General features: G+C 43.3%; 1 protein-coding gene across 24 annotated transcripts in view; it reads right to left on the reverse strand.

The window, feature by feature from the left end:
- Window positions 1-24,105, reverse strand: part of nfasca (neurofascin homolog (chicken) a) — a 158,930-nt gene that overhangs the window by 57,756 nt on the left and 77,069 nt on the right. For 19 of the 24 annotated variants that reach the window (XR_015129003.1, XR_015129005.1, XR_015129004.1 and 16 more), the window contains 7 exons: window positions 22,110-22,271; window positions 19,552-19,569; window positions 18,458-18,563; window positions 11,013-11,209; window positions 10,681-10,803; window positions 8,358-8,528; window positions 4,614-4,661 (listed from right to left, as the gene is read on the reverse strand). Coding sequence is in view for 21 of the 24 variants with exons in the window: in XM_086291088.1 (XP_086147214.1) it covers window positions 4,614-4,661; window positions 8,358-8,528; window positions 10,681-10,803; window positions 11,013-11,209; window positions 18,458-18,563; window positions 19,552-19,569; window positions 22,110-22,203 (757 nt within the window). In the remaining 3 variants the exon portion in view is untranslated. The remainder of the gene's footprint in view (window positions 1-4,613; window positions 4,662-8,357; window positions 8,529-10,680; window positions 10,804-11,012; window positions 11,210-18,457; window positions 18,564-19,551; window positions 19,570-22,109; window positions 22,272-24,105) is intronic. The other 5 variants (XM_086291077.1, XM_086291090.1, XM_086291087.1 and 2 more) reach the window with 3 other exon arrangements.

The raw sequence follows: 24,105 nt of genomic DNA on the forward strand, positions 1-24,105 counted from the left end.
AATGACTCTGCTGCCAGCACACACACGTTAGGTTTCAACCGATGTGCAGTCAAACATCTTCTATATTCCATAACTCGATATTCATGATTGTTTACAAAAATGTTGATAACACATGGTCAAATACTATACACACTTTGGAATTTAAATGTCATGTCATTCATATTTATCAACCAGAAAAATAAAGGATCATGTTCCTCCATCTCACACACGTTACGACTATCTGCCCAAAAAGGATGGCATCATTTCTACCACCATCTGGGAGTCCAGCTGTGTGAACGCATCATTGTCTGTCTCCCTCTCTTCCTCTTATAATAACACAGCTGTGTGCAGCTGGTCATTCCCTTCCTGCTACTTAGGCTGTAGAAATCCCTCAGTCGATGCCAGCTCATTGTACTTACTGTGGCTTCCACATGTACCACGGGTTACTCTGTTATGTTTTGCCTACACTGGACTAACTTGGATGTCCTCTTAGTCCAAGTTAACAGGACATCCATGGATAATTCAGGAAATCCACCTGAATCTTCATCTGAGTGAATTATCTGCCTGTCCCTCTGCCAACTCCATTCAGAAAATACTTCTTTGTATTACTTATATTACGTGTTTTTCTTCTGTACCTGTTAAACTTTTACTTCAGTGTCCTGCATTTGGCTGCAAGAGTTGTGATGACTTTGGTCTGCAGTCTATGTTTCCTCCAGGAGAAGCTGTTGTCTTAATAATCGGTTTAGAGGGTCCACATTTGTCTTCCATCCTGACTGAACATCACGATTGGCTCTCGCTGCCTCCCAGCAACCATACAATTGTGTTATTGACATCCTTACCTGGTGCCTGATCTCTGCCCCTAAGCTGCCTATACAGTCTCACCAAATCAGAACACGAGCCAATGGAAAAACACACCCACCATTCATTAGCTGCTGACATCATCCCACCCTCGTCCTATTTCCTGGGAGCTGGATTTCTTGCATTAACTTTAGAGGTTTGAATTGTTAAAAACAAACAACCTTTACATCTGTTATCTTCTCCCTTTTAACTTCTTCTGCAAAGAGCCACAATCTTTGCGAAACATCTACGATCCCATTGCGACGAGTGGAAGACTACCTTCTATACTCACCTGGGGCATCTACCCTGTCCCACCACGTGGACTTACCAATGCTCTGGTTGTCTTCCAGGCGTTGGTAAATAATGTGCTTTGGGACTTCCTTAATTGCTTCATCTTTGTCTACTTGGATGATATTCTCATGTTTTCAAACCACTATAGTCATGTTTACTACAAGTATTACTTCCTCCAAACCATCAACGTGTCTTTTAGACCCCATTCCTACAAAACTGCTCAAAGAAGTCCTGCCGTTAATTAATTCTTCGATCTTAAATATGATCAACCTATCTCTAATGATCGGCTATGTACCACAGGCCTTCAAGCTGGCTGTAGTTAAACCTTTACTCAAAAAGCATCTCTAGACCCAGCAGTCTTAGCTAATTATAGGCCAATCTCCAACCTTCCTTTCATATCAAACATCCTTGAAAGAGTAGTTGTCAAACAGCTAACAGATCATCTGCAGAGGTTTATTTGAAGAGTTTCAGTCAGGTTTCAGAGCTCATCACAGCACAGAAACAGCTTTAGTGAAGGTTACAAATGATCTTCTTATGGCCTCTGACAGTGGACTCATCTCTGTGCTTGTCCTGCTAGACCTCAGTGCAGCGTTCGATACTGTCGACCATAATATCCTATTAGAGCGATTAGAACATGCTGTAGGTATTACAGGTACTGCACTGCAGTGGTTTGTATCATATCTATCTAATAGACTCCAGTTTGTGCATGTAAATGGAGAGTCCTCTTCACACACTGAGGTTAATTATGGAGTTCCACAGGGTTCAGTGCTAGGACCAATTCTGTTTACATTATACATGCTTCCCTTAGGCAGTATCATTAGAAGACATAGCATACATTTACACTGCTATGCTGATGACACCCAGCTCTATCTGTCCATGAAGCCAGATAACACACACCAATGAGTTAAACTGCAGGAATGTCTTAAAGACATAAAGACCTGGATGGCCGCTAACTTTCTGCTTCTTAATTCAGTGTGTGAATGTGTGTGTGAATGTGTGGATGATTGTGTATAGTGTAAAGCGCTTTGGGGTCCTTAGGACCAAGTAAAGCGCTTTACAAATACAGACCATTTACCATTTAATTCAGATCAAACTGAGGTTATTGTACTGGGGCGATCGTGGCTCAAGAGTTGTCTTGTAATCGGAAGGTTGCCGGTTCGAGCCCTGGCTCGGACAGTCTCGGTCGTTGTGTCCATGGGCAAGACACTTCACCTACCGCCTACTGGTGTTGGCCAGAGGGGCCGATGGCACGATATGGCAGCCTCGCCTCTGTCAGTCTGCCCCAGGGCAGCTGTGGCTACAACTGTAGCTGCCTCCACCAGTGTGTGAGAGTGAATGAATAGTGGAATTGTAAAGTGCTTTGAGGGGTCCCGAAAAGCGCTATATAAATGCAATCCATTATTATTACTCGGCTCTGAAAAGCTTAGAAATATGGTATCTAACCAGATTCTTACTCTGGATGGCATTACCTTGGCCTCCAGTAACGCTGTGAGGAACCTTGGAGTCATTTTTGACCAGGACATGTCCTTCAATGCACATATTAAACAAATATGTAAGACTGCTTTCTTCCATTTGTGCAACATCTCTAAAGTTAGAAATATCCTGTCTCAGAGTGACACTGAAAAACTAGTTCATGCATTTATTACTTCCAGGCTGGACGACTGTAATTCATTATTATCAGGATGTCCAAAAAACTCACTGAAAAGCCTTCAGCTGATCCAAAATGCTGCAGCAAGAGTCCTGACAGGGACTAGAAAGAGAGAGCAGATTTCTCCTGTTTTGGCTTCCTGTTAAATCCAGAATTCAAAATCCTGCTCCTCACATACAAGGTCTTAAATAATCAGGCCCCATCTTATCTTAATGACCTTGTAGTACCATATCACCCTATTAGAGCACTTCGCTCTCGCTCTGCAGGCCTACTTGTTGTTCCTAGAGTATTTAAAAGTAGAATGAGAGGCAGAGCCTTCAGTTTTCAGGCCCCTCTTCTGTGGAACCAGCTTCCAGTTTGGATTCAGGAGACAGACACTATCTCTACTTTCAAGATTAGGCTTCAAACTTTCCTTTTTGCTAAAGCATATAGTTAGGGCTGGACCAGGTGACCCTGAATCCTCCCTTAGTTATGCTGCAATAGACGTAGGCTGCCGGGGATTCCCATGATGCATTGAGTTTTTCCTTTCCAGTCACCTTTCTCACTCAATATGTGTTAACAGACCTCTCTGCATTGAATCATATCTGTTATTAACCTCTGTCTCTCTTCCACAGCATGTCTTTATCCTGTCTTCCTTCTCTCACCCCAACCAATCACAGACAGAGTCAAAGGGCCAAACCGGGAGCTGTGTGGTACCGAACAGTCGGCCCACCTGAAGCTCACAACTAATGGAACTCAAAGATCTCCACAGCCACACGTCTTTCTCAAAGCATTCCTCAGTTACGAGCTCCAATGTTCCCATCTCAGGAGTGTGAGTTTTCAGTCTATTGGTCATTACCTTCATTGATGTTTCTGGTTAAGGAGAGCATCCCATGTACCATTACTAAGAACACACTGCCACCATATTCCAGCACCTATCTAATCTCCAGGTGAGAAAGTCTTTCAAAAGTGATTAATTACAAACTTAGTTTAAAAACTGTCTCTTGTTTACATTAGTGGATTTGAAACTGAGGCAATCAGCAACCCGTCCATCTAAAGCCACCCAAACACTGGGCTGCCACTGGCCAATCAAAGCACTCCATTCTCAAATTTCAGACAGTCATTGTCAAGTACTGAAGAAATGAATACATTGTTAACCAGGTTCAATGTGCAGCAGTGTATTTTACAAGCAGCTTCCCCCTCCACATCACTAAATATATGCATCATATCTATTTTTGACTAAATGAGTGGCAAACTGCAAGGAACACAGGAGGTGGGCACAAAGTCAGACACAGGAATGTGATGGAAGATCTGTTCACTGAGCCTCTATTGCCACCTTCTATTTCTATAGTACATACTACTGAAATGTTAGAAGCATTGTCATGTTCAAGCTGCTACGCATTGTGCTCTATACTGCCACATCAGGGTTTGGCCTTCCTCTCAGTCATACAACCCTCTGTGTTTCTGATCCATGTGGGTCTTCGTAGTCACCAAAGTCTTTAAGCTTCATATTACTCTTACAGTCAATACACTGACTACAACAAACAACTAAAATCTAGCTTAAAATCTATATCCTAGATTTTGGCATTCGGCACTATGGGATAATAGGTGTTATTTGCTTTAGCTATAGGTAGTTAGGTTGTAGCTTGTTATTGTCTTTACATCATTATTAAAATAGTTAAAAAACAGCCAACATTAAGAGAAACACAATAAAGCAACCCAAACGTATCATTCAGTATGAAACTAACCCACTTCTACACATGTAAAGAGCAGTTAGGAGGTTAGACTGAGCTTCAGTGAGTCAGAAGGTTAGTACCACGTTACACCCTTAGGAGGTGAACAGGAAACCGAGCTGTCCTTATAGGAAGAGGAAACTCACCACCGTGGGGCTCAGAGGCATTGTAAGATGTGTCATTGTATGGCTCCTCTAGAAACAAGAGGCACACACAGTGGCACATCAATCTGCATAAAAACACTCACACAACCTGACAACAATGTTCAATGTAACAATGTTCAATGTAACAATGTTCAGTGTAACAATGTTCAGTGTAACAATGTTCAATGTAACAATGTTCAGTGTAACAATGTTCAATGTAACAATGTTCAGTGTAACAATGTTCAGTGTAACAATGTTCAGTGTAACAATGTTCAAACAAACTGTTGGAAGAACGATCCAACATTTCACAATCTGGGCCCTGTTTCAGGAAGCCGGTTTAGTGGAAAAACTGAGTAAGTATACCCTGAGTTAACGAAAACTCTGGGTTTTCGGTTTCACAAAGCGAGTTCAGCTGAAGCCTGAGTGAGTCACTATGACGACACACGCCGTGAAGCTAACCTGCCCCCTAGCAGGTTTACTACAACTAACCCTGACTGTCCCCGCCTCTTTGTCGGAAACCTGACAGTAGGAAGTGTCGGACATGGCGTGCCACTTCCTTGAAGAGCCAGTAGATCGTGAAGCCCAAATTCTCCGCAGAGCTCACCGCCGGGAGAGAGTGATCAGAGCGCGTTTGGACATTTTATCATTTCCTGATGATTTTCTGTGCGAACGTTACCGTTTCTCAGCACAATCTATAATTTATTTGAATAACATCCTCAGGCCTAATATTGCTCATGTGACACATCGCGGACATCCTCTCAGTTCTGTACATATTATTTGTATTGCACTTCGGTTTTTTGCAAACGGGAGCTTTCTGTATAATATTGGTGACGCTGAGCACGTTTCCAAGGCTACCGTCTGTCGGGCAGTCAGGAATGTTACAGTTGCACTGAAACGTCTCCTGTACTCGTCTGTGGTGTTCCCCGGTCATAGACCCACAAGATTCATCAAAGAGGGATGCCACAAAATTGCAGGTATCAGGATGACCAAAACTTAATTCATGATGTGGTGATACTTGAACTACTACTTAAATTTTACATTTATTTTCACGGTTCCCAGGCGTGATTGGCTGTACAGATGGCACTCACATTCCAATCATTGCTCCTTCAGTAAATGAAGGAGACTATGTGAACAGGAAGTCTTTCCACAGCATTAATGTACAGGTACATAGTTCCCTGTAGCATTTCAAACTAACAAATTATTTCATTATAGTAATGGATGCTAATTTGTGTTCTCTGCACTGTGAAGATCATATGTGATGCTGCCAACATTATCACAAATGTGGAAGCCAAGCGGCCAGACTCTGTCCATGACTCACAAATATTCCGTGAATGTACACTGAGCACAAAATTTGGACATGGTGAGTTGAGAATACTTTAAAATATATAAAGACCAATTGCTTCAGGGACATTTGAACTGAAGTGTATCCTTCTGTCTTAGGAGAGTTCACTGGCTACTTGCTTGGTGATAGGGGGTATCCATGTTTACCCTATTTGCTTACCCCTTACCCTGACCCTGAACCGGGCCCACAGCAGCGATATAATCTGGCTAATTGCAGGACAAGAGCCAGAATTGAAATGACTATCGGAATGCTTAAGGCCCGGTTCCAGTGCCTGCAAAGACTCAGGGTCACCCCAGAAAGGGCATGTGACATTATTGTGGCATGTGTGATTCTTCACAACATTGCCACAATTAGAGGAGAACACTGTCCTTCTGAACCAAACATCAGCAGTGATCCAAACCATGAACATCCTGACCCTCCCACGGACATACAAGATGGAAGAGCAGTCAGAGACACCATATGTCACAATCATTTCTTTTGACCCATCACCTCAACATGTTGAAAGAAGAATAAACAGATTTTTTGTTCAACTGGCTTTATTGGTCGCCTGTATTTCCTGTACACAAAGTATTAAAAGATGTAAACCTCATAAAGTGTCTCTGTTGCTTCCTCCTCTGTAACAGCTGTCAATGTTTCTTCATTATTTTCCTGTAGTAAAGAAATTAACAACATTGCTGTTCTACTGTAAACTCATATAATCTGTGGAGTATTACTCACAACTGCATGTTGGTCTGGCTCAACAGGAGGCTGCACCAGATGCAGTACACCACCACCATCAACTGATAGAATATGAGGTTTATACAGGTCACTTATAACTTACAAGGGACCAAATGGCAATTAACAAACATACCAATCAGCTTACACTTCATTGTCATTATGCTCTCAAAGACAACCAAGACTGAGGGAAGGCAAAATCAGTCGGAAAATAACTTCACTACAAAATAATCCATTATGGTAAAGAGTTTATCAAATGAATGAGTAGCACTGTGAAGGTGACTGTGAAGAAAGGATGTATGCACATCATGTATTATTTTGAATTTACCCCTTATGTAGGCACTTGTGTCTTGCGGGGTTATTGACTCAGAGGATGTCCCCGCAGAGATGCCTTCGGCCACAGGGCGCCCACTGTTTTGGCTGAGGGCCAACTGCTCAGCCTCTGTGAGTGGTGGTGGTGGAGGACCCCCACCTGTTTTTCGGGCCTCCGCTTTTTTTCTGTTGGCTATAACGGGCCACATTTGAGCATACAGAGTAAGCAAATATGTACTTGTAATGTGCTCAGATAATTTCAATAAGTGCTTACAGAAAGAAAATTAATGTAGCCTCTAACTGCAATTGATTTACATGGGACAAACAGACCAAGCACTATGGCTCATAATACAATTACACCTTACCTGTTTGGACTATATTTTTATATTTCATTTTTACTTGCTGCCAGGAACGTTTGGGGCCTGTTGGGTTGCACCTGCGCTCACATCACATCACAAAATAAAATGTATAAAATAAAAAATAAAATATAATAAAATAACGTGTTAAATGGGTGGAAATCCCTCGATCAATGTTTAAATTAACACTCACGCATTGACTCTGTCGGCTATGTTTTGCCATGCATGCTTTTGCAGCTGTGGCTGTGTTACTTTTTTCCGCGGAATTTGCATGTTATCGGCATATGCTGCCATCAGAATTTCGGCCTCAAGCGCTGTGAAATACATTGACCGCGCCTTCTTTCCCTCCGTCTCCATGGTGACTCGCTTAATCTGTGCTCCGCTTATCAGGGCTTTATGTATCCTCGTCCGCGCGCTTCACTTGGGGTTAAAGCAACTCCGCGTTGACTGAACTAATTGTTATCAGCCTTTCTGAAACCGAATATTCCGAGTTGGACAGTTCGGGGTTACTCAACCCTGAGTATCGTTTTTCACTCTGAGTTTTCTAAACCGGCTTCCTGAAATAGGGCCCGGGTCTTTCAGAGGCAGCATTAGGAAATCATCACAAAGGTTATGGTTTCGTGCATGACATGTCATAACATCCTCTCCAGTTAGATAGATGGGGTCTTACTCTACTTGGGTTAAAGTAGTGTATGTGTTCAAAACAGACAAAGCAGATAAGAGTTTAGCAGGAAACAGCAGCTCTAACGACACAACAGCAATAATCACTTTGGCAACTGACTGCTTCAGGATCCAACTCGTAATTAGTTTGTGTGTGTGTGTGTGTGTGTGTGTGTGTGTGTGTGTGTGTGTGTGTGTGTGTGTGTGTAAGTGTGTGTGTGTGTGTTTGTGTGTGTGTGTGTGTGTGTGTGTAAGTGTTTGTGTGTGTGTGTGTGTGTGTGTGTGTGTGTGTGTGTGTGTGTGCGTGTGTGTGTGTGTGTGTGTGTGTGTGTGTGTGTGTGTGTGTGTGTGTTGCATACTTACTGGTCTGAACTTTGAGTTTGTATGGGTTCTTCTCCTGGATGGTGTGTGTGAACAGAAAGCGAGCTTTACAGCTGTAGTCTGTGTTTGCATCTTGGGCCAAAACATTGGAGAAGTAGAGGTCTCCATTAAGACCCATGGACACTCGTTTATCCTGAGGGATTGGACTCATATCTCAAGGTCACAAGAACAGACAGAAATGAAGAATAAGAGAGAAGGAATGAAACCACATCGATAAGTTTAGGATTTCATATATCAGCTGCAAGTTCAATAATGTTCAATGCTAGATTGGATCTGGGCAGCTCAGCGTGTACCTGAAAAGATGTAAAACAGGTTTTTGGCTCTAAAGTGGTCCTTCCAGGTCATTAAACAGACATGTCTTTATTTTTAAATCTGGTTGAGTCAAAGTGCCTTCCTTCCATTTTTTAATACCTATGCAAGATTTCCTCTTGCAGTGAAAGAATGCAAAGAGGGGCCATGTCATCTGAGCAGCTGGGACTAATAAAACAAATACAGACCACTTCTATATTTGCCACAAGTATGTCTATGTTTGATCTAGAGTTTGACGACATTTCTCAACTAGACTGAGTGCAACAGATGGTTATCCAACGTTTTGATGTCGTTTAAACTTCCAATTCAGTTAAAACACAATGATGTCACTCCTTAAAAGCGTCCTGACGTGTGACAAAGTTATCTTTCCAACAATTTTTTGTTAGGTCCAATATTTGCACCCAATATTTTCATTGTTGCATGGACTCTGCTTGGTATTATATGCTTTGTTGTGTCATTCATATATAGCTGCTTGAAGTATTACCATGACACATAAGTGATCTCTGGAAAAGCCAAAATGTCAACCTACAAACACAGAAGTAACAATCTCTTCAGGGCTACTGGAGACAGTTTGCTGCTTCTATTTTCACATATAACTCAAATCAACATCAGCTCAAGCAAAACTGGTATGGCCCAGATCTGCCCCACACAATGTGCTTACACATGGCCCACATAGTGCAAACAATGACGGCCCTTTGGTGGCCCAGATCTGGTTTGCCAGAGGTGGCCCACACACGAGCCAGCACATGGCTCGTGTTGCAGACACACTGCTGGTCCTGTGCTGGCCCAGAACAGTTTCAACTCTGGGCCCAGATGTCAGCCTAATGTGTACCTTAATCAAGCCGTGTAATAACAACATGTGCCAGAACATAATAGTGCAAAAGTAACATGACGAAACTCTGTTCAGACTGATTGTTACATAGCACTTTTCTACTCTCCTGGATTACTCAAAGCACTCTATACAACATACCACATTCACACCCTTTCCATAAACTGAGTGCTTCCTAACTACATTTATGCAAACTGGAGGAACCAGGGATCAAACCACTAACCTTCCGATCACTAGATGACCTGCTCTACCGCCTGAGCTACAGCCACCCGGTGGTAAACATGAGTAAACCCTCACTAGGTTTTGGATAAAGTGTACACTCACAAACAGTCAGAAGTGCCAGCTTGATGCTGGATCCAGGCCAGAGCTGTTTTCTGTGAGCCTGGGCCACATACACCAAACCACAATTGGGCCAGACCTGCCTGCTATGTGGGATGCTGATGTGTTATTCTACAGTCACTACAGACAATCCTCCAGTACACCCACACAGATGTCAAGGCGAAGCATCCCCCATTGTAAGTGTGCGATGGGTGACATAACCCATCTGACTGTTAACACAGAGCCCCAGGACCAATCAGCAGCTGGGCCAGCAATCCTAATGATGCATCGGTGTGTCTGCTCTGGCTTCCTGTTGTTTGTTTATGACTGTGTTTGTGTCACAAGCTTTATGGTGAACAGGTCAGTTCAGGTTAACAGCCATTTACAGCAATGTCAGTTTCCAAGCAGGACAAATGTCCAGTCTATATTTCAGTTTCAGTTTTACATAGAGAATTATAGACTGGACTGAATAAAAATTGGTATTGTTCAACTAAATAGCTTCTTGCCTCTGGCTGTAAAACAGCTAATGGCTGAACATGAGGCCTGCTCTGTCAGCTAACAGTGGCATGAACTTGTGCAGAGAAGCCTAAGCCTAAGGACCAGAGCAGCACGAGGCGCCGGGAATCAGAAAAAACACAGGAGTCCTAAATAAAATGCACCTCATACATCAAGCTAGCTGTGCTGAAGAACTTTAACAAAGCAATCAGGTTATCCCTAAGAATGAATGACTGATAGGTGAAGCCAGTCTGGGTTCAGATTCCTACAAGTGTCTCTCTAACAGCGAGGAAACAGATACCACATGCTACAAAAAAGAAGAGGGTTTAGTGATTGGGGGAGTTTGAAACTCACTGCTGTCCATCCAGAAGGTGAACGGAGGAGGCAGACCTGGTGGGGGGTTGCAAGGTAGAACCAGTGCGGAGCCTTCAGTCACAGATACTGGCTCCAGCACCTCCTTAGGCCACAGAGGAGCCTCTGGAGGATTGGGGGAAATATGAACAACAGGATTCAGCTACTAGTTGAAAATATAAGAAATACAATTAGCACTGAGCTGTTGGTGCAGATAGATATCTGTCACCATCCATGAATCCACTTATTACTCCAAAGTTTCAAGGGGTGTGTTCTGCATATCACAAATGAATGAATGACATGTAAACAGCAATTAGTGTGTTCTGTGATCTTACTGGAGACCCGGAGCAGGATTTTGTTGGACAGAGACACTCCAAAGTCATTGGTGGCAAAACACTGGTATTCTCCCTCGTAGTCCTCTGGCCGACCTCCGCTGCGGAAGCCAATCTCCAGGGTTCCCGAGCGTTTTCGCATCGTCACCCTGGGATCTTTCCCAATATTGAAAAACTTCCCATTTCTTCGCCATGAAAACCTAAGATTTAGTTGAAGAAATCAAAGAATTATATCTCTTATAACCTTGTTTTCCAAGAGCAGACATTATCTATGTGTAACCACACTGAGGCAGGAAACACCGGGCAAAATATAACCACAAATAAACAGCAGCTCTCATAGCTGGACTGGCCATCGGGCCCACCGGGCATTTGCCCGGTGGGCCGCTGGAGATTTTTTGTTTTTATGGGCCGATGGATTTTTTTTTTTTTTTTTAGGAAGGGTATATATAATGAAAGGTGTTGGATTGGCCAATTGGTCATGATCGACTCTGGGCTGGACCAATTACAGCCGAGGAGGCCGGATGCACCCTCCCCCTTGTTTAGCAATCATGTGATTTTCGCGCATTGCATGCTGGGAACTCGTGGCAAAACAATCCAAGTACCGCATCAAATGCAAGCATTTGCAGCACCGCAAAACGTTCATTCTCCGGTTCCAATACCTTCTTGTTTTTTCTTTGCCGCACAAAAAAGGAATGTACAAAACAAAAAGAGAACAATGCCGGTCCGTACAAAGACAGACTCCACGAAAAGACAAAGAAAAGATACGAGGAAAAAATCAAAGGAGTGAAAGGGTCAGACCCTTACGAGCACACAGAGTGGACAAAAGACGTTAGCGTGCTGCCCAACTTTCACCACGCTCAGATTTATAATCATACGGTTCTTGGAGTGAGTGCATACACTCATGAAGTTTAGTAACTTCAGGTCACTGCAACAAGCCCAGGTACAGTTTACCGACGGATGGGTGCAGGACCTTGAAATGCACCGTGTAGAAAGTAAAGACCATCGTACGTATCATAAGTTTACCAGTCTCACAAATCGTCGTCATAAACACACATTCGTTAACCGTTTATTAATATAACCTTTGAGCTCAACGGTAATTAATTAGTAGTGGAAATAATTTCTGGTACGCGTTACAGAAATGTAGCAGTGACAATAATATTGTATGCTGTAATCGTACTGGACAATTAGTGATACAAAACAACTGTTTTATCCTGTGAATAAAAGTATATGTTTTTGTCAATGTACCATAATAACAGAAGCGAAACACAATATTGTGTCAGGACAATTCACTGTTTATGCACAATAAATAAAGGAGCATAGCGCGACAATTTCTGTTCAGCGCCAGACTTGCTTGTAACCTATATCACCAATTATGTTAAGAAAAATGACGTATTAACGACTAAAAAACGCTGACCTTTGTGGGAATGCTTGGAGCAGACTAACCTGTGAGCTGGAGGGTTCTGGGACGTTATATTTGGTATATCCAGACCATCCGTCGCCTCTTTGTTACTTCGGAAACATGGCTTAAAAAATTTCTCTTCAACGACGTAATCCGATAACAACCGATCTCTTTACCCGTCGGCTTCCCGTGGCTGTCATGCGACCGGCTATTGTAGTTAATAATACAACAGCTTCTTGACATTTTTGTGTTTCTTTTTATCGCTGTGTAACTGATTTCAATTGAAAGCCTGCGTGCGCTAGTACCTCTTGCCACGAGTTCCCAGAATCCTTTGTGGTTTTACCCCTGAATGACGTCACGTTTTCAATCTTTATCCTGGTGGGCCGGTCTCTAGTCAAAATGCCCGGGCCGATTTTTTGTCCCAGTCCAGCCTTGGCAGCTCTCCAAATAATAAAAGGAAAAAAATCTAACTCAAATTAGATTTTTTGTTTGTGTTTTACATTATTTATACGTTTTTCTCTGAAAGTGTCTGATTGTTTAGACGTATGTTTTGCTTTTTCATTTGAGCTGAAACTTCAGTGGAGACGACATGATGATGATGATGAGCCTGTATTTGTCACACGCACATGTTCACATGCTTCATGTCGATGCTAAATGTTGCACTTTGCTTCACGTTGCTTAGAACGTCCACATTTTGACTTTTACTCAGTATTTTCTCCTTTTTGTCCACTCAGGACTGCACTGTACAATTTCTTTACCCAATGTTGTCGTATAACAGCTTGTGTGTGTATACATTTTGTTTGTTTTTAACTACCTCTGTCTAGTCTATTTTGTAGTGTGTTTGTAAAAAAGCACAATTTCACCACACCATTGCAAGCTAAGGCTGTTTATATTAAACACATCAGACACCAAGGACACACTAACACTGTGATAATGATCTTTTCATTGTTTAACAAGCAGAAATGCCAAAGTTCTCTGCTTGTTACCAGGTGACATAAGGTACTGCTGATCAATGCACTCGACTAACTGTTCAGAAGAAACCAATACGTGACATGTACACTGGGACCACCTGTATAAAAGCCGACGTTTGGCAGTTTTCTGGTATGCTAAAAAGGAAAGACCACAGAAATAATCTTAGTGATGCAACTGGTGCTGCCCAACATGGACACAACACGATTTCCAGAACAAATAAAAGTCCCTCATTCAACAGTGAGAGTGATCGTGCACAAATGGAAATCAAGCCTCCCAGGATATACATACCAACCAAGGTCACCCTGAGGTCACACAACGCTCAGAGAAACTGCAAGAACTCCAGAGGCTACATCTTAGTACGTTCAAAGGTACAGTACAGTTTGATAAAGACTAACCAAGCATGGCTTCTTTGGAAAATCTACCAGGAGAAAGCATCTTTATCCATTGGAACATGTGGTTCTATTTCATTCTGTTTTAGTATCGTCTAAGGACCTGATTCAGTCCTAATAAACAAAACCCTACAATTAAAAGAAGATGTATTTTTCACATGACTGTATATTACTCAACTGTTATATGATGGCAGTACAAATATCCACCACACAGTCTGCACGTGCGTTTAGTAATACTTTAATCCGTGTGGTTGGTTAGTGAGGAAGTCAGCTCCAGTTTTAGTGAGGCGTGGGGATTTACAAGTAAAGCTTCCTGTTGTTTTTCAGCAAGTAACAGCTGTGCTCGGCCTGTTTGTGGTGCAGCACAGAGCACCGAACCAGGAGAGAGTGTGTGTGTGTTATGTAGTTAGAGACTGATTGCAAGTAAGTGAACAATCCTTTTTGGTGAATGATCCATGTCCACCATGTGCATTACTGAAGCAGAGGAGACACAGCATGTGCACATGGCGTAGTGGCTCTGAGTGGCTGTTTGTGAGGTTGTGTACTTATCTGTGTGAACACAAAAATCTTCCTGTCTCCAGTGAAACAATGAACCACTGCTCTGAGCTGCCCATACACCCAGTGATGTAAGCAGTGGTGTCTGTGTTTGTGTTTAGGCCTGGTCTGAGTTTGACTTACAGAGGTGTGACTTGGTGTTAGCTATTCCTTTAAGCCTCATCCCCGTGTGTGAGGCATCAAATGCTCCAGAGCAACAGCGGGACAGAGAAAGGTACAAACACTGTAAACCAATGTGACAGCTCATTTGTGTATGAGCCTCGGTGCTGAGCAGAGCTGAATTGTAAACAGATTAATCTAAAACCATGGATGGCTTTATTGATCCAAACGTCTGTATCTTGTGGTTCCCATAATTTACTCCAATGCTCTCTTCTGGCTTTTCCTTGACCCAAACCTTTTAAGATCTCACATCTCTGAGGCTCTTTCAACCCCTGTTGTGGAGACGGCCCAGCAGCAGCTGCACTTTTTCAAGGGTTTAAGGAGGAATCAGTCGGTGCTGGTGAACTTTTACCGTTCTACAGTTGTTCTACACATGCCATTACTGTGTTGTATGCCGGCTGAGACTATAAGCCCTTGATGTCTCCTCTGACCGACCTCGTCACCTGGAAGGGTAGGAACCTGAGAAGGTTCCTCATCTGTGGTTCCCTCATCACAGACTTCACTAGGTCTCAGGTGGTGCAGTCCGGTACTCGGCCTGTAGATGGCCTTTGAGTAGGGAGGATTGCCATAGTCTGCCAATGGACTGTGTATGTTTTTAACTCTCTGAGCCTAGGAAAGGTTGAGGTCTTGTACAAGCCTTTGGGTGGTGCTTGGAGCCTCTCCACTCCCTTGTCAGCCTCATCAGCTGCAGTATAAATAAACCAGCTCTGCAGCCCAGTCTCTGCTAGATTATTATACTCACCTCTACAACCTGCCTGCTTACCCTTCAACAGCGTCTTCCCTCGTGGGGAAATCCTTTTTGAAATCCTCTGCAAAAAATCACCTGGACTAACTTATGTCTGTCCCCTTGAGCCTGCTTCTCTAGACCTGTGCAGTTCCCAGACTTCCGTTTCCTCCCTGTTGCAACATACAAAGTGCACATGTGTCCATATAAAAGCCTTTTGTCCATAACTATTCCCTGTGGCCCTTTGATGTTGCTCCTGAGTCACTGCTTCAGCTGGCCACCATCAGCTGGACCAGAGAATAAACAGTATTAAAGTAGCAGGAGTAAAAAAGTAGAATGCTTACATAGAATATTGTTCTTGTTCTATGACAGTAAAGACGGTAATTTGTAAGTTTGCTCACTGATACAGAAATGAACAAGCTCTAATTTTTATGGTAGTGCAATTTTAATGGAGAGAGACAGAATATCAACCAAAAATCCAGAAAAAGCACATTACATAAAGGTTATATATTGAAGTGGATGTCACTGAGTGAAACAAGTATTGATCCCCTACAAACCAGCCAGAATTCTGGTTCCCACAGACTGGCTCAGTGGCACAGAGACTGTAATCAGTCAATCCATTACAAAAACTCCTCGTCCAATCTCATTATACACTGAACAAAAATATAAACGCAACACCTTTGTTACTGCTCCCATTCCCCATGGGATGGACGTAGAGACCTAAAATTCATTCCAGATACACAATATAACCATCCCTCCCAAACAGTGGTCACAAATCAGTCCAAATGTGTGGTAGTGGGCACATCTGCTATATTGAGATAATCCATCCCACCTCACAGGTGTGCCACATCAGGATGCTGATCTGACATCATGAGTAGTGCACAGGTGTACCTCAGACTGCCCACAACAAAAGGCCACCCTGGAATGTGCAGTTTTTTGCGCTATTGGGGGTCTGGGGACCCAGAACCGGTCAGTATCTGGTGTGACCACCATTTGCCTCATGCAGTGCAACACATCGTCGCATGGAGTCTATCAGATTGTCAATTGTGGCCTGTGGAATGTTGGTCCACTCCACTTCAATGGCTGTGCGAGGTTGTTGGATATCCGTGGGAACTGGTACACGCTGTCGTATACGCCGGTCAAGCACATCCCGAACATGCTCAATGGGTGACATGTCCGGTGAGTATGCTGGCCATGCAAGAACTGGGACATTCTCAGCTGCCATCTGCCCTGAACAATGTGAACCATGATTCATCCGTGAAGCGCACACCTCTCCAACGTGCCAGACGCCATCGAATGTGAGCATTTGCCCACACAAGTCTGTTACGGCGACGAGCTGGAGTCAGGTCAAGACCCCGATGAGGACGACGGGCATGCAGTTGAGCGTCCCTGAGACGGTTTCTGACAGTTTGTGCAGAAATTGTTTGGTTGTGCAAACCAATTGTTCCAGCAGCTGTCTGGGTGGCTGGTCTCAGACGATCTTGGAGGTGAACCTGCTGGATGTGGAGGTCCTGGGCTGGTGTGGTTACACGAGGTCTGCGGTTGTGAGGCCGGTTGGATGTGCTGCCATATTCTCTGAAACGCCTGTGGAGACGGCTTATGGTTGAGAAATGAACATTCAATGCACGGGCGACAGATCTGGTTGACATTCCTGCTGTCAGCATGCCAATTGCACGCTCCCTCATTGCTTGTGGCATCTGTGGCATTTTGCTGTGAGACAAAACTGCACATTCCAGGGTGGCCTTTTGTTGTGGGCAGTCTGAGGTACACCTGTGCACTACTCATGATGTCAGATCAGCATCCTGATGTGGCACACCTGTGAGGTGGGATGGATTATCTCAATATAGCAGATGTGCCCACTACCACACATTTGGACTGATTTGTGACCACTGTTTGGGAGGGATGGTTATATTGTGTATCTGGAATGAATTTTAGGTCTCTACGTCCATCCCATGGGGAATGGGAGCAAAAACAAAAGTGTTGCATTTATATTTTTGTTCAGTGTATGTATAAAGCACACCTGTCCACAGGAGCATTTTCTTCCATTCCAACCTCTCCATCACCATGGGCAAGGACGAAGAGCTGTCAAAGCATGTCACAAGACTGTAGACCCACATAAGACTGGAATGGACAAGACCATCAGCAAGAAGCTCGGTGACATGGTGGCAGCTTTTGGTGCAATGATTCACAAATGGAATTTATTTGTCATGGTCCTGAGTCTGAGGACTCAGTGTTTTGTGTTTCCTTATGCTTTTGTTCATTCAGAGTGTGTATTCTGTTGTGATTTTGCCATTTGTTAGGTTTCTGTTCTTTGCCTGCCTGCTCCCACTTCTGTGTTCCCTCTGTCTGTCCATGGTGTTATTGTGTCTGCTCATGAGTCTGCCTGTCAAGTTCAGTGTCCTGTCTGGTTCACTGTGTCTGTTAGTTTCCTGTTTTATTCTGAAAGTTCATGTCTCATGTCAGTGTGTTCAGTTTTACCTCTCCCCTGTCTCGTTAGCCTAATTGCTCCCAGCTGTGTCTCCCTCCTGTGGCCCATTCCCTGATTACTCCCCGTGTATTTAAGCCCTGTGTTTTCCTGTGCTCTCTGTCGCGTCGTCTGTTTAGGTCCATGTCCGTCTGCATTATTCTGTTACCTGGTATTCATTCTGCGTCTCTCTGCGTGCATTTTGCTCCTCCTCCTGTGAGTGTCTGGTTTAAGTTTTGTTCTTTAGTTTTCCCAGTTTAGGTTTGTTTACTCCCCGCTCTGCTCTTCCTGTTTTGTCACCTTCTCACCGCTGTAAATAAACACTCACTCGCACCCCAGCCAGTGCCTGCATTTTGGATCCTTTTTTCAATACACCACACGACTGCCCCCAGCCGTGACAATATTGTATAATTCATGGTAAATGGCGGCCTAGCCAGTCTCCAGAGCTCAAAGCTATAGAAAGTCTACGGCCCAGTCAAGATCCATCAAGCAAAGTGGAACAGCGTGGCTGGACGTCGACACGGCCGGGAGGTGAATGCCTACAAAGCTGTGACGACACTCAACAATGTTGCACCACAGCAACAGGAAGATGTGCCAAAATCCTTCCATAATGGTGTGAGAAACTGATTACATGGAAGTTATATACAAAACCTCAATGTTTTTCACACAGTACATCTGCATTTTGGCTTAATGTGTACAAACAAGTAACTCCACTGTGTCATTCGTTGTTCTTTATGGATGCTTTGTTTTTACCATGACTCATGTTGGGAGTGTGTGTGAGCTTACGTTGGCACTGGGTTGCCCTTGGCCTCACACTCAATGATGATGTTATCTCTGGGGTCCACAATGTAGTTCTTTACTGACTGTTTCATGATAGTTGGGGGCTGCTTCACTGGGAGAGAGAAACAAGACAGTAGCTTTAGTAGAGGTTCACCACCTAATCACATCCACTGGAAGAAAACACAGCATTATATTTGTAAAGAGCCATCATGGTATGGCATTTGATGCTTTCTATGAATGTTTAAGATGTTGAACACTTTCTATTATTACTGTGCTTTAGTAATAATGCAAACAGACAAACAGTCACTTGTAGCAGGCCCATAAATCAGCGTCTGATGAAAACTCTAGTACATTTACACTAGACTGTTGAGTTTAGTATGGGAATGTTATGTGAGGGGGGCTCCACAAGGACGACCTGGGACTAGATAGAGCATTGTTTATCAGAAACTGTTCAATAAATTCCATTTTTCTAAGTTTGAGAGATATTTGCTGAGATGGAAATAAAAGAAAGTTGAGATGTCCTTGATTGATTTGTGCTTGGCTCACTTTTTCACATGCTGCATCACAAATGTGCATGCCCTACAAAGTCAGGTCATCAGCAGAATGTTTCCCAATTTTACTTTTAACGAAGTCAATGACACGTCAGAAAGACCCAGACTGTCATATAGAAGCACATGCAAACAGTGCAGCCTCCTAATATGGCCTCTATTCAGAGGATGTTGCAGGAGTGACATTGAAGGCTCTTATGTTTTTACTGCACGTGCTCACTTTGGCTTACTAAGTGCATACTTTTGCTTTCACTTGCGACTGCTTGGTCAGGTTTAGACTGTGTATGAGGTTAAAATATGTTTATTGTACTCTTGACTTTAAACTTTGCACTTGACAATGATGATGATCCCCCAGTGCATTCAAATCTGGTCTTAAGTGAGGATTCATGACGGTGTTGATGGAGTCACAGCGCTGCTTTAATATTACAGTTTGGACCTTTTTTAAAGAATGCCACTGGCTTTGTTAAAACAACCATATATGACCCTCTGAGTGAAGGACAACAGGTTTGCTCTGTACTGAACGTGGGGACAAAAACATGTTAGAACACTTACAGTCTTGCTGGATCTTTGCTGTTAGTCCAAAGTAACGCCAAGGAGAAACAGAATAAGATGCACAAGTTGTGATTGTTAATCATATTAGAGACAAATACACATTAATATTGTACTATGTTACAGCTGTTATCATACACAGCTCAGTGGTTCCCAACTGGCCCACTAAGCTCATTTTAAGTGGGTCAACAACAATATTTAACAGTGGTAAAAATTCATGAAGTACTCCATGTAGGTGTGACTGTCTACAACCAGCTCTGCCAAGTGTCACTGTAGCTTTGCTATGTTGAGCTAACCCAGCAAGCACGAGCAGAGCCAATCATTTCAAGGAACGATCATGTGGGTACATTCATCTGTAGCATGGAAGCAGGTGTTCTCAGTAAAGGGCCCTCAGGTAGCAGACAGGGTTAGATCATGTTGAGAAAGGACTGCTTTGGTTTCCTGCAGACAAGCCGTCTCCATATAAAGCTTTGGAGTCAGGTCCACATGCCAAGTACAACGTTATCAAATAAGTGCACCAAAATTGCACCAAAAATCATCTACTTTCACCAAAAGGTGGAAGCTCGAGGAAGTGTTAATAGGAGGCTCCATTTGAAGTTGCTGATTTCTTTTTTTATATACACATTTCAAGACTTATAGATCAGATCTATACATATCTTCACAGACCCTATTTTTATCTTGAAAGTACTTTTTTCTCTTTTTAGATCTCACAAGTGCATTACTGGATATACAGGGAGTGCAGAATTATTAGGCAAGTTGTATTTTTGAGGAATAATGTTATTATTGAACAACAACCATGTTCTCAATGAACCCAAAAAACTCATTAATATCAAAGCTGAATGTTTTTGGAAGTAGTTCTTAGTTTGTTTTTAGTTTTAGCTATTTTAGGGGGATATCTGTGTGTGCAGGTGACTATTACTGTGCATAATTATTAGGCAACTTAACAAAAAACAAATATATACCCATTTCAATTATTTATTTTTACCAGTGAAACCAATATAACATCTCCACATTCACAAATATACATTTCTGACATTCAAAAACAAAACAAAAACAAATCAGCGACCAATATAGCCACCTTTCTTTGCAAGGACACTCAAAAGCCTGCCATCCATGGATTCTGTCAGTGTTTTGATCTGTTCACCATCAACATTGCGTGCAGCAGCAACCACAGCCTCCCAGACACTGTTCAGAGAGGTGTACTGTTTTCCCTCCTTGTAAATCTCACATTTGATGATGGACCACAGGTTCTCAATGGGGTTCAGATCAGGTGAACAAGGAGGCCATGTCATTAGTTTTTCTTCTTTTATACCCTTTCTTGCAGCCACGCTGTGGAGTACTTGGACGCGTGTGATGGAGCATTGTCCTGCATGAAAATCATGTTTTTCTTGAAGGATGCAGACTTCTTCCTGTACCACTGCTTGAAGAAGGTGTCTTCCAGAAACTGGCAGTAGGACTGGGAGTTGAGCTTGACTCCATCCTCAACCCGAAAAGGCCCCACAAGCTCATCTTTGATGATACCAGCCCAAACCAGTACTCCACCTCCACCTTGCTGGCGTCTGAGTGGGACTGGAGCTCTCTGCCCTTTACCAATCCAGCCACAGGCCCATCCATCTGGCCCATCAAGACTCACTCTCATTTCATCAGTCCATGAAACCTTAGAAAAACCAGTCTTGAGATATTTCTTGGCCCAGTCTTGACGTTTCAGCTTGTGTGTCTTGTTCAGTGGTGGTCGTCTTTCAGCCTTTCTTACCTTGACCATGTCTCTGAGTATTGCACACCTTGTGCTTTTGGGCACTCCAGTGATGTTGCAGCTCTGAAATATGGCCAAACTGGTGGCAAGTGGCATCTTGGCAGCTGCACGCTTGACTTTTCTCAGTTCATGGGCAGTTATTTTGCGCCTTGGTTTTTCCACATGCTTCTTGCGACCCTGTTGACTATTTTGAATGAAACGCTTGATTGTTCGATGATCACGCTTCAGAAGCTTTGCAATTTTGAGACTGCTGCATCCCTCTGCAAGATATCTCACTATTTTTGACTTTTCTGAGCCTGTCAAGTCCTTCTTTTGACCCATTTTGCCAAAGGAAAGGACGTTGCCTAATAATTATGCACACCTGATATAGGGTGTTGATGGCATTAGACCACACCCCTTCTCATTACAGAGATGCACATCACCTAATATGCTTAATCGGTAGTAGGCTTTCGAGCCTATACAGCTTGGAGTAAGACAACATGCATGAAGAGGATGATGTGGACAAAATACTCATTTGCCTAATAATTCCCTGTAGTGGTTTACACATTTGCATAACAGGCCAAAGACCTCCAGTTCAGTCCCAAGATGATGCACAGATGCTTTTCAGGTTGCATCTGGCATAAAAACATCAAACCTGCAGGGTGACTCTTTACAAAGGGAGCAGCTTTACTTTTGTCCAGTCACAGCAAGAGATGTGAACCCACTGTCCAGCAGAACTGATGTGTTTTCATGGCCAGTAGAGAACCACTGTTATAGCTTGCATGTGTAAGTATGTACTATATTAATTCCACCCATTTGGGTGACTTACGGTCTTCTGGGACTTCAATGGGTGCTGCTTCCTGCCACAGTAGCAGCAGTAATGACATGAAAGTCAGGGCTGCATGCTTGTCCTGCCACAACATCTCCGTCCCTCCAAATGGCTGAGTTTGCCCCTCAAAGTTGGCCAGACTCTGTCCTGACAGCCGATAACCTGCGAGCGGGCAGACAGAGAGAGACGCATTAGATGAAGACAGTAGACTGACAGTGTATGTACAACAGACACGTGTGTGTGTGTGCGTCTGTGTGTCTGTGTGTGTGTGTGTGTGTGCGTGTGTGTGTGCGTGTGTGTGTGTGTGTGTGTGTGTGCGTCTGTGTGTGTGTGTCTGTGTCTGTGTGTGTGCGTGTCTGTGTGCATGCGTGCGTGTGTGTCTGTGTGTGTGTCTGTGTGTGTGTCTGTGTGCGTGTGTGTGTGTGGTGTGGGGGTGGGGGCTGAGTGTGTAGCTGCATAGACCCATTCTGGCATGCAGAGCTGTTTGTTGGCCTGGCCTACATTCACAGCTGAGTCCCTGTGTGCGTCCCTGTGTGAGTCCCTGTGTGCGTCCCTGTGTGAGTCCCTGTGTGAGTCCCTGTGTGAGTCCCTGTGTGAGTCCCTGTGTGCATCCCTGTGTGAGTCCCTGTGTGAGTCCCTGTGTGCGTCCCTAGAGAGTGCAGCCCAGAAACAAACCCAAGCATGAGCGCTGGGCTCAGTCTTATCACAGGTGTTGGTTCACAAAACAGAATGTGGAGGAGTTTAGAAAAGTGTTCAGACATAATAATGAGGAAAAGGATCATCTGAACATTATCTTATTACCAACTTTATTTTGTGCTTTAAGGGTTGTTTTGGATTTAAGATCATTGGACTGGCGAATTATTCCTCTTGTCTTAATATTGTAGAGGAATCGTTAAAGCACTGTGGTTTGCAGGTCTTATATGTGATAAACAGCATTTAGCATTTAACACACTAAACACTGTATGCAAGACCGTTGGTACCAGGAGCTTTCGATTTATCACTTTAAAATATGATTTTAATGAAAAGGTTATAGAGGAAAAGGGTTTGTCAAGAGAGTTCATGAAGATCATGGAAGAATCTGCAACAATGGAAAATGGACACTACTGACTGAAGTTACCTTTTAAAAAGGATAACATAAAGATGCCAAACAATTTCTTCATAGTGAAACAAAGATTGCAAAGTCTAAAACAAAAACTTCTCAACAATGAACAGTTGCATAAATAATATAAAAGCTTCATGGACGAGATGATAAGTAACGGATATGCAGAGCAAACGGCTTACAAAAATGGAAACAAGTGGTACATTTCTCATCGTCCCAGGAAGGATCTATAAGAATTGCATTTGACTGTGGGGCATCATTAAACAAGCAGCTCTCACAAGCTCATTGATGGGGTTTTGCTTAGATTTCGACAGGATCCAGTCGCATTTATGGGTGACATAAAGACAATAAAGGACATAACTGAGTTTCGCGTTCATCTGTTCGGTGAAGTATCTTCCCCGAGCTGTGCCAGTTTCGCTTTGAGAAAAACAGCTGAGGACAATCAAACTGAATTCCTAGACAAGGTATGTGAAGCAGTAAAAGAGAACTTCTATGTGGACGACTGTTTGAAGAGCGGGGCCTCCACCTCAGATGCTGTTGATTTGGTCAAAGATCTTTCAGCACTTTGTCAAAGGGGAGGATTTACACTGACCAAGTGGGTCAGTAACAATTGCACGCTGTTGCAAAGAAAATAATTAAATCTTGATAGAGACAAACTTCCTGTAGAAAGAGCTCTGGGCGTGCAGTGTGTGTGGAAACTGATAAATTCAACAATAAAATGGATGTTTGGGGATAACTGTGGCTCAGGTGGTAGAGCAGATCAGCTACTGATTGGAAGGTTGGTGGTTCAATCCTTGGCTTCCCCAGTCTGCATGTCAAATATCCTTGGACAAGATATTAACCCCAAGTTGCCCTCTGATGCGTTCATTGGAGTATGAATGTGTGTGAATGCAGATT

The sequence above is a fragment of the Aulonocara sp. 'chitande type north' Nkhata Bay genome, linkage group LG5 (assembly GCF_057382095.1).
Source record: "Aulonocara sp. 'chitande type north' Nkhata Bay isolate Kocher_YH1m ecotype deep benthic linkage group LG5, A_spYH_male_GT1.1, whole genome shotgun sequence".
Lineage (NCBI taxonomy): Eukaryota > Metazoa > Chordata > Actinopteri > Cichliformes > Cichlidae > Aulonocara > Aulonocara sp. 'chitande type north' Nkhata Bay.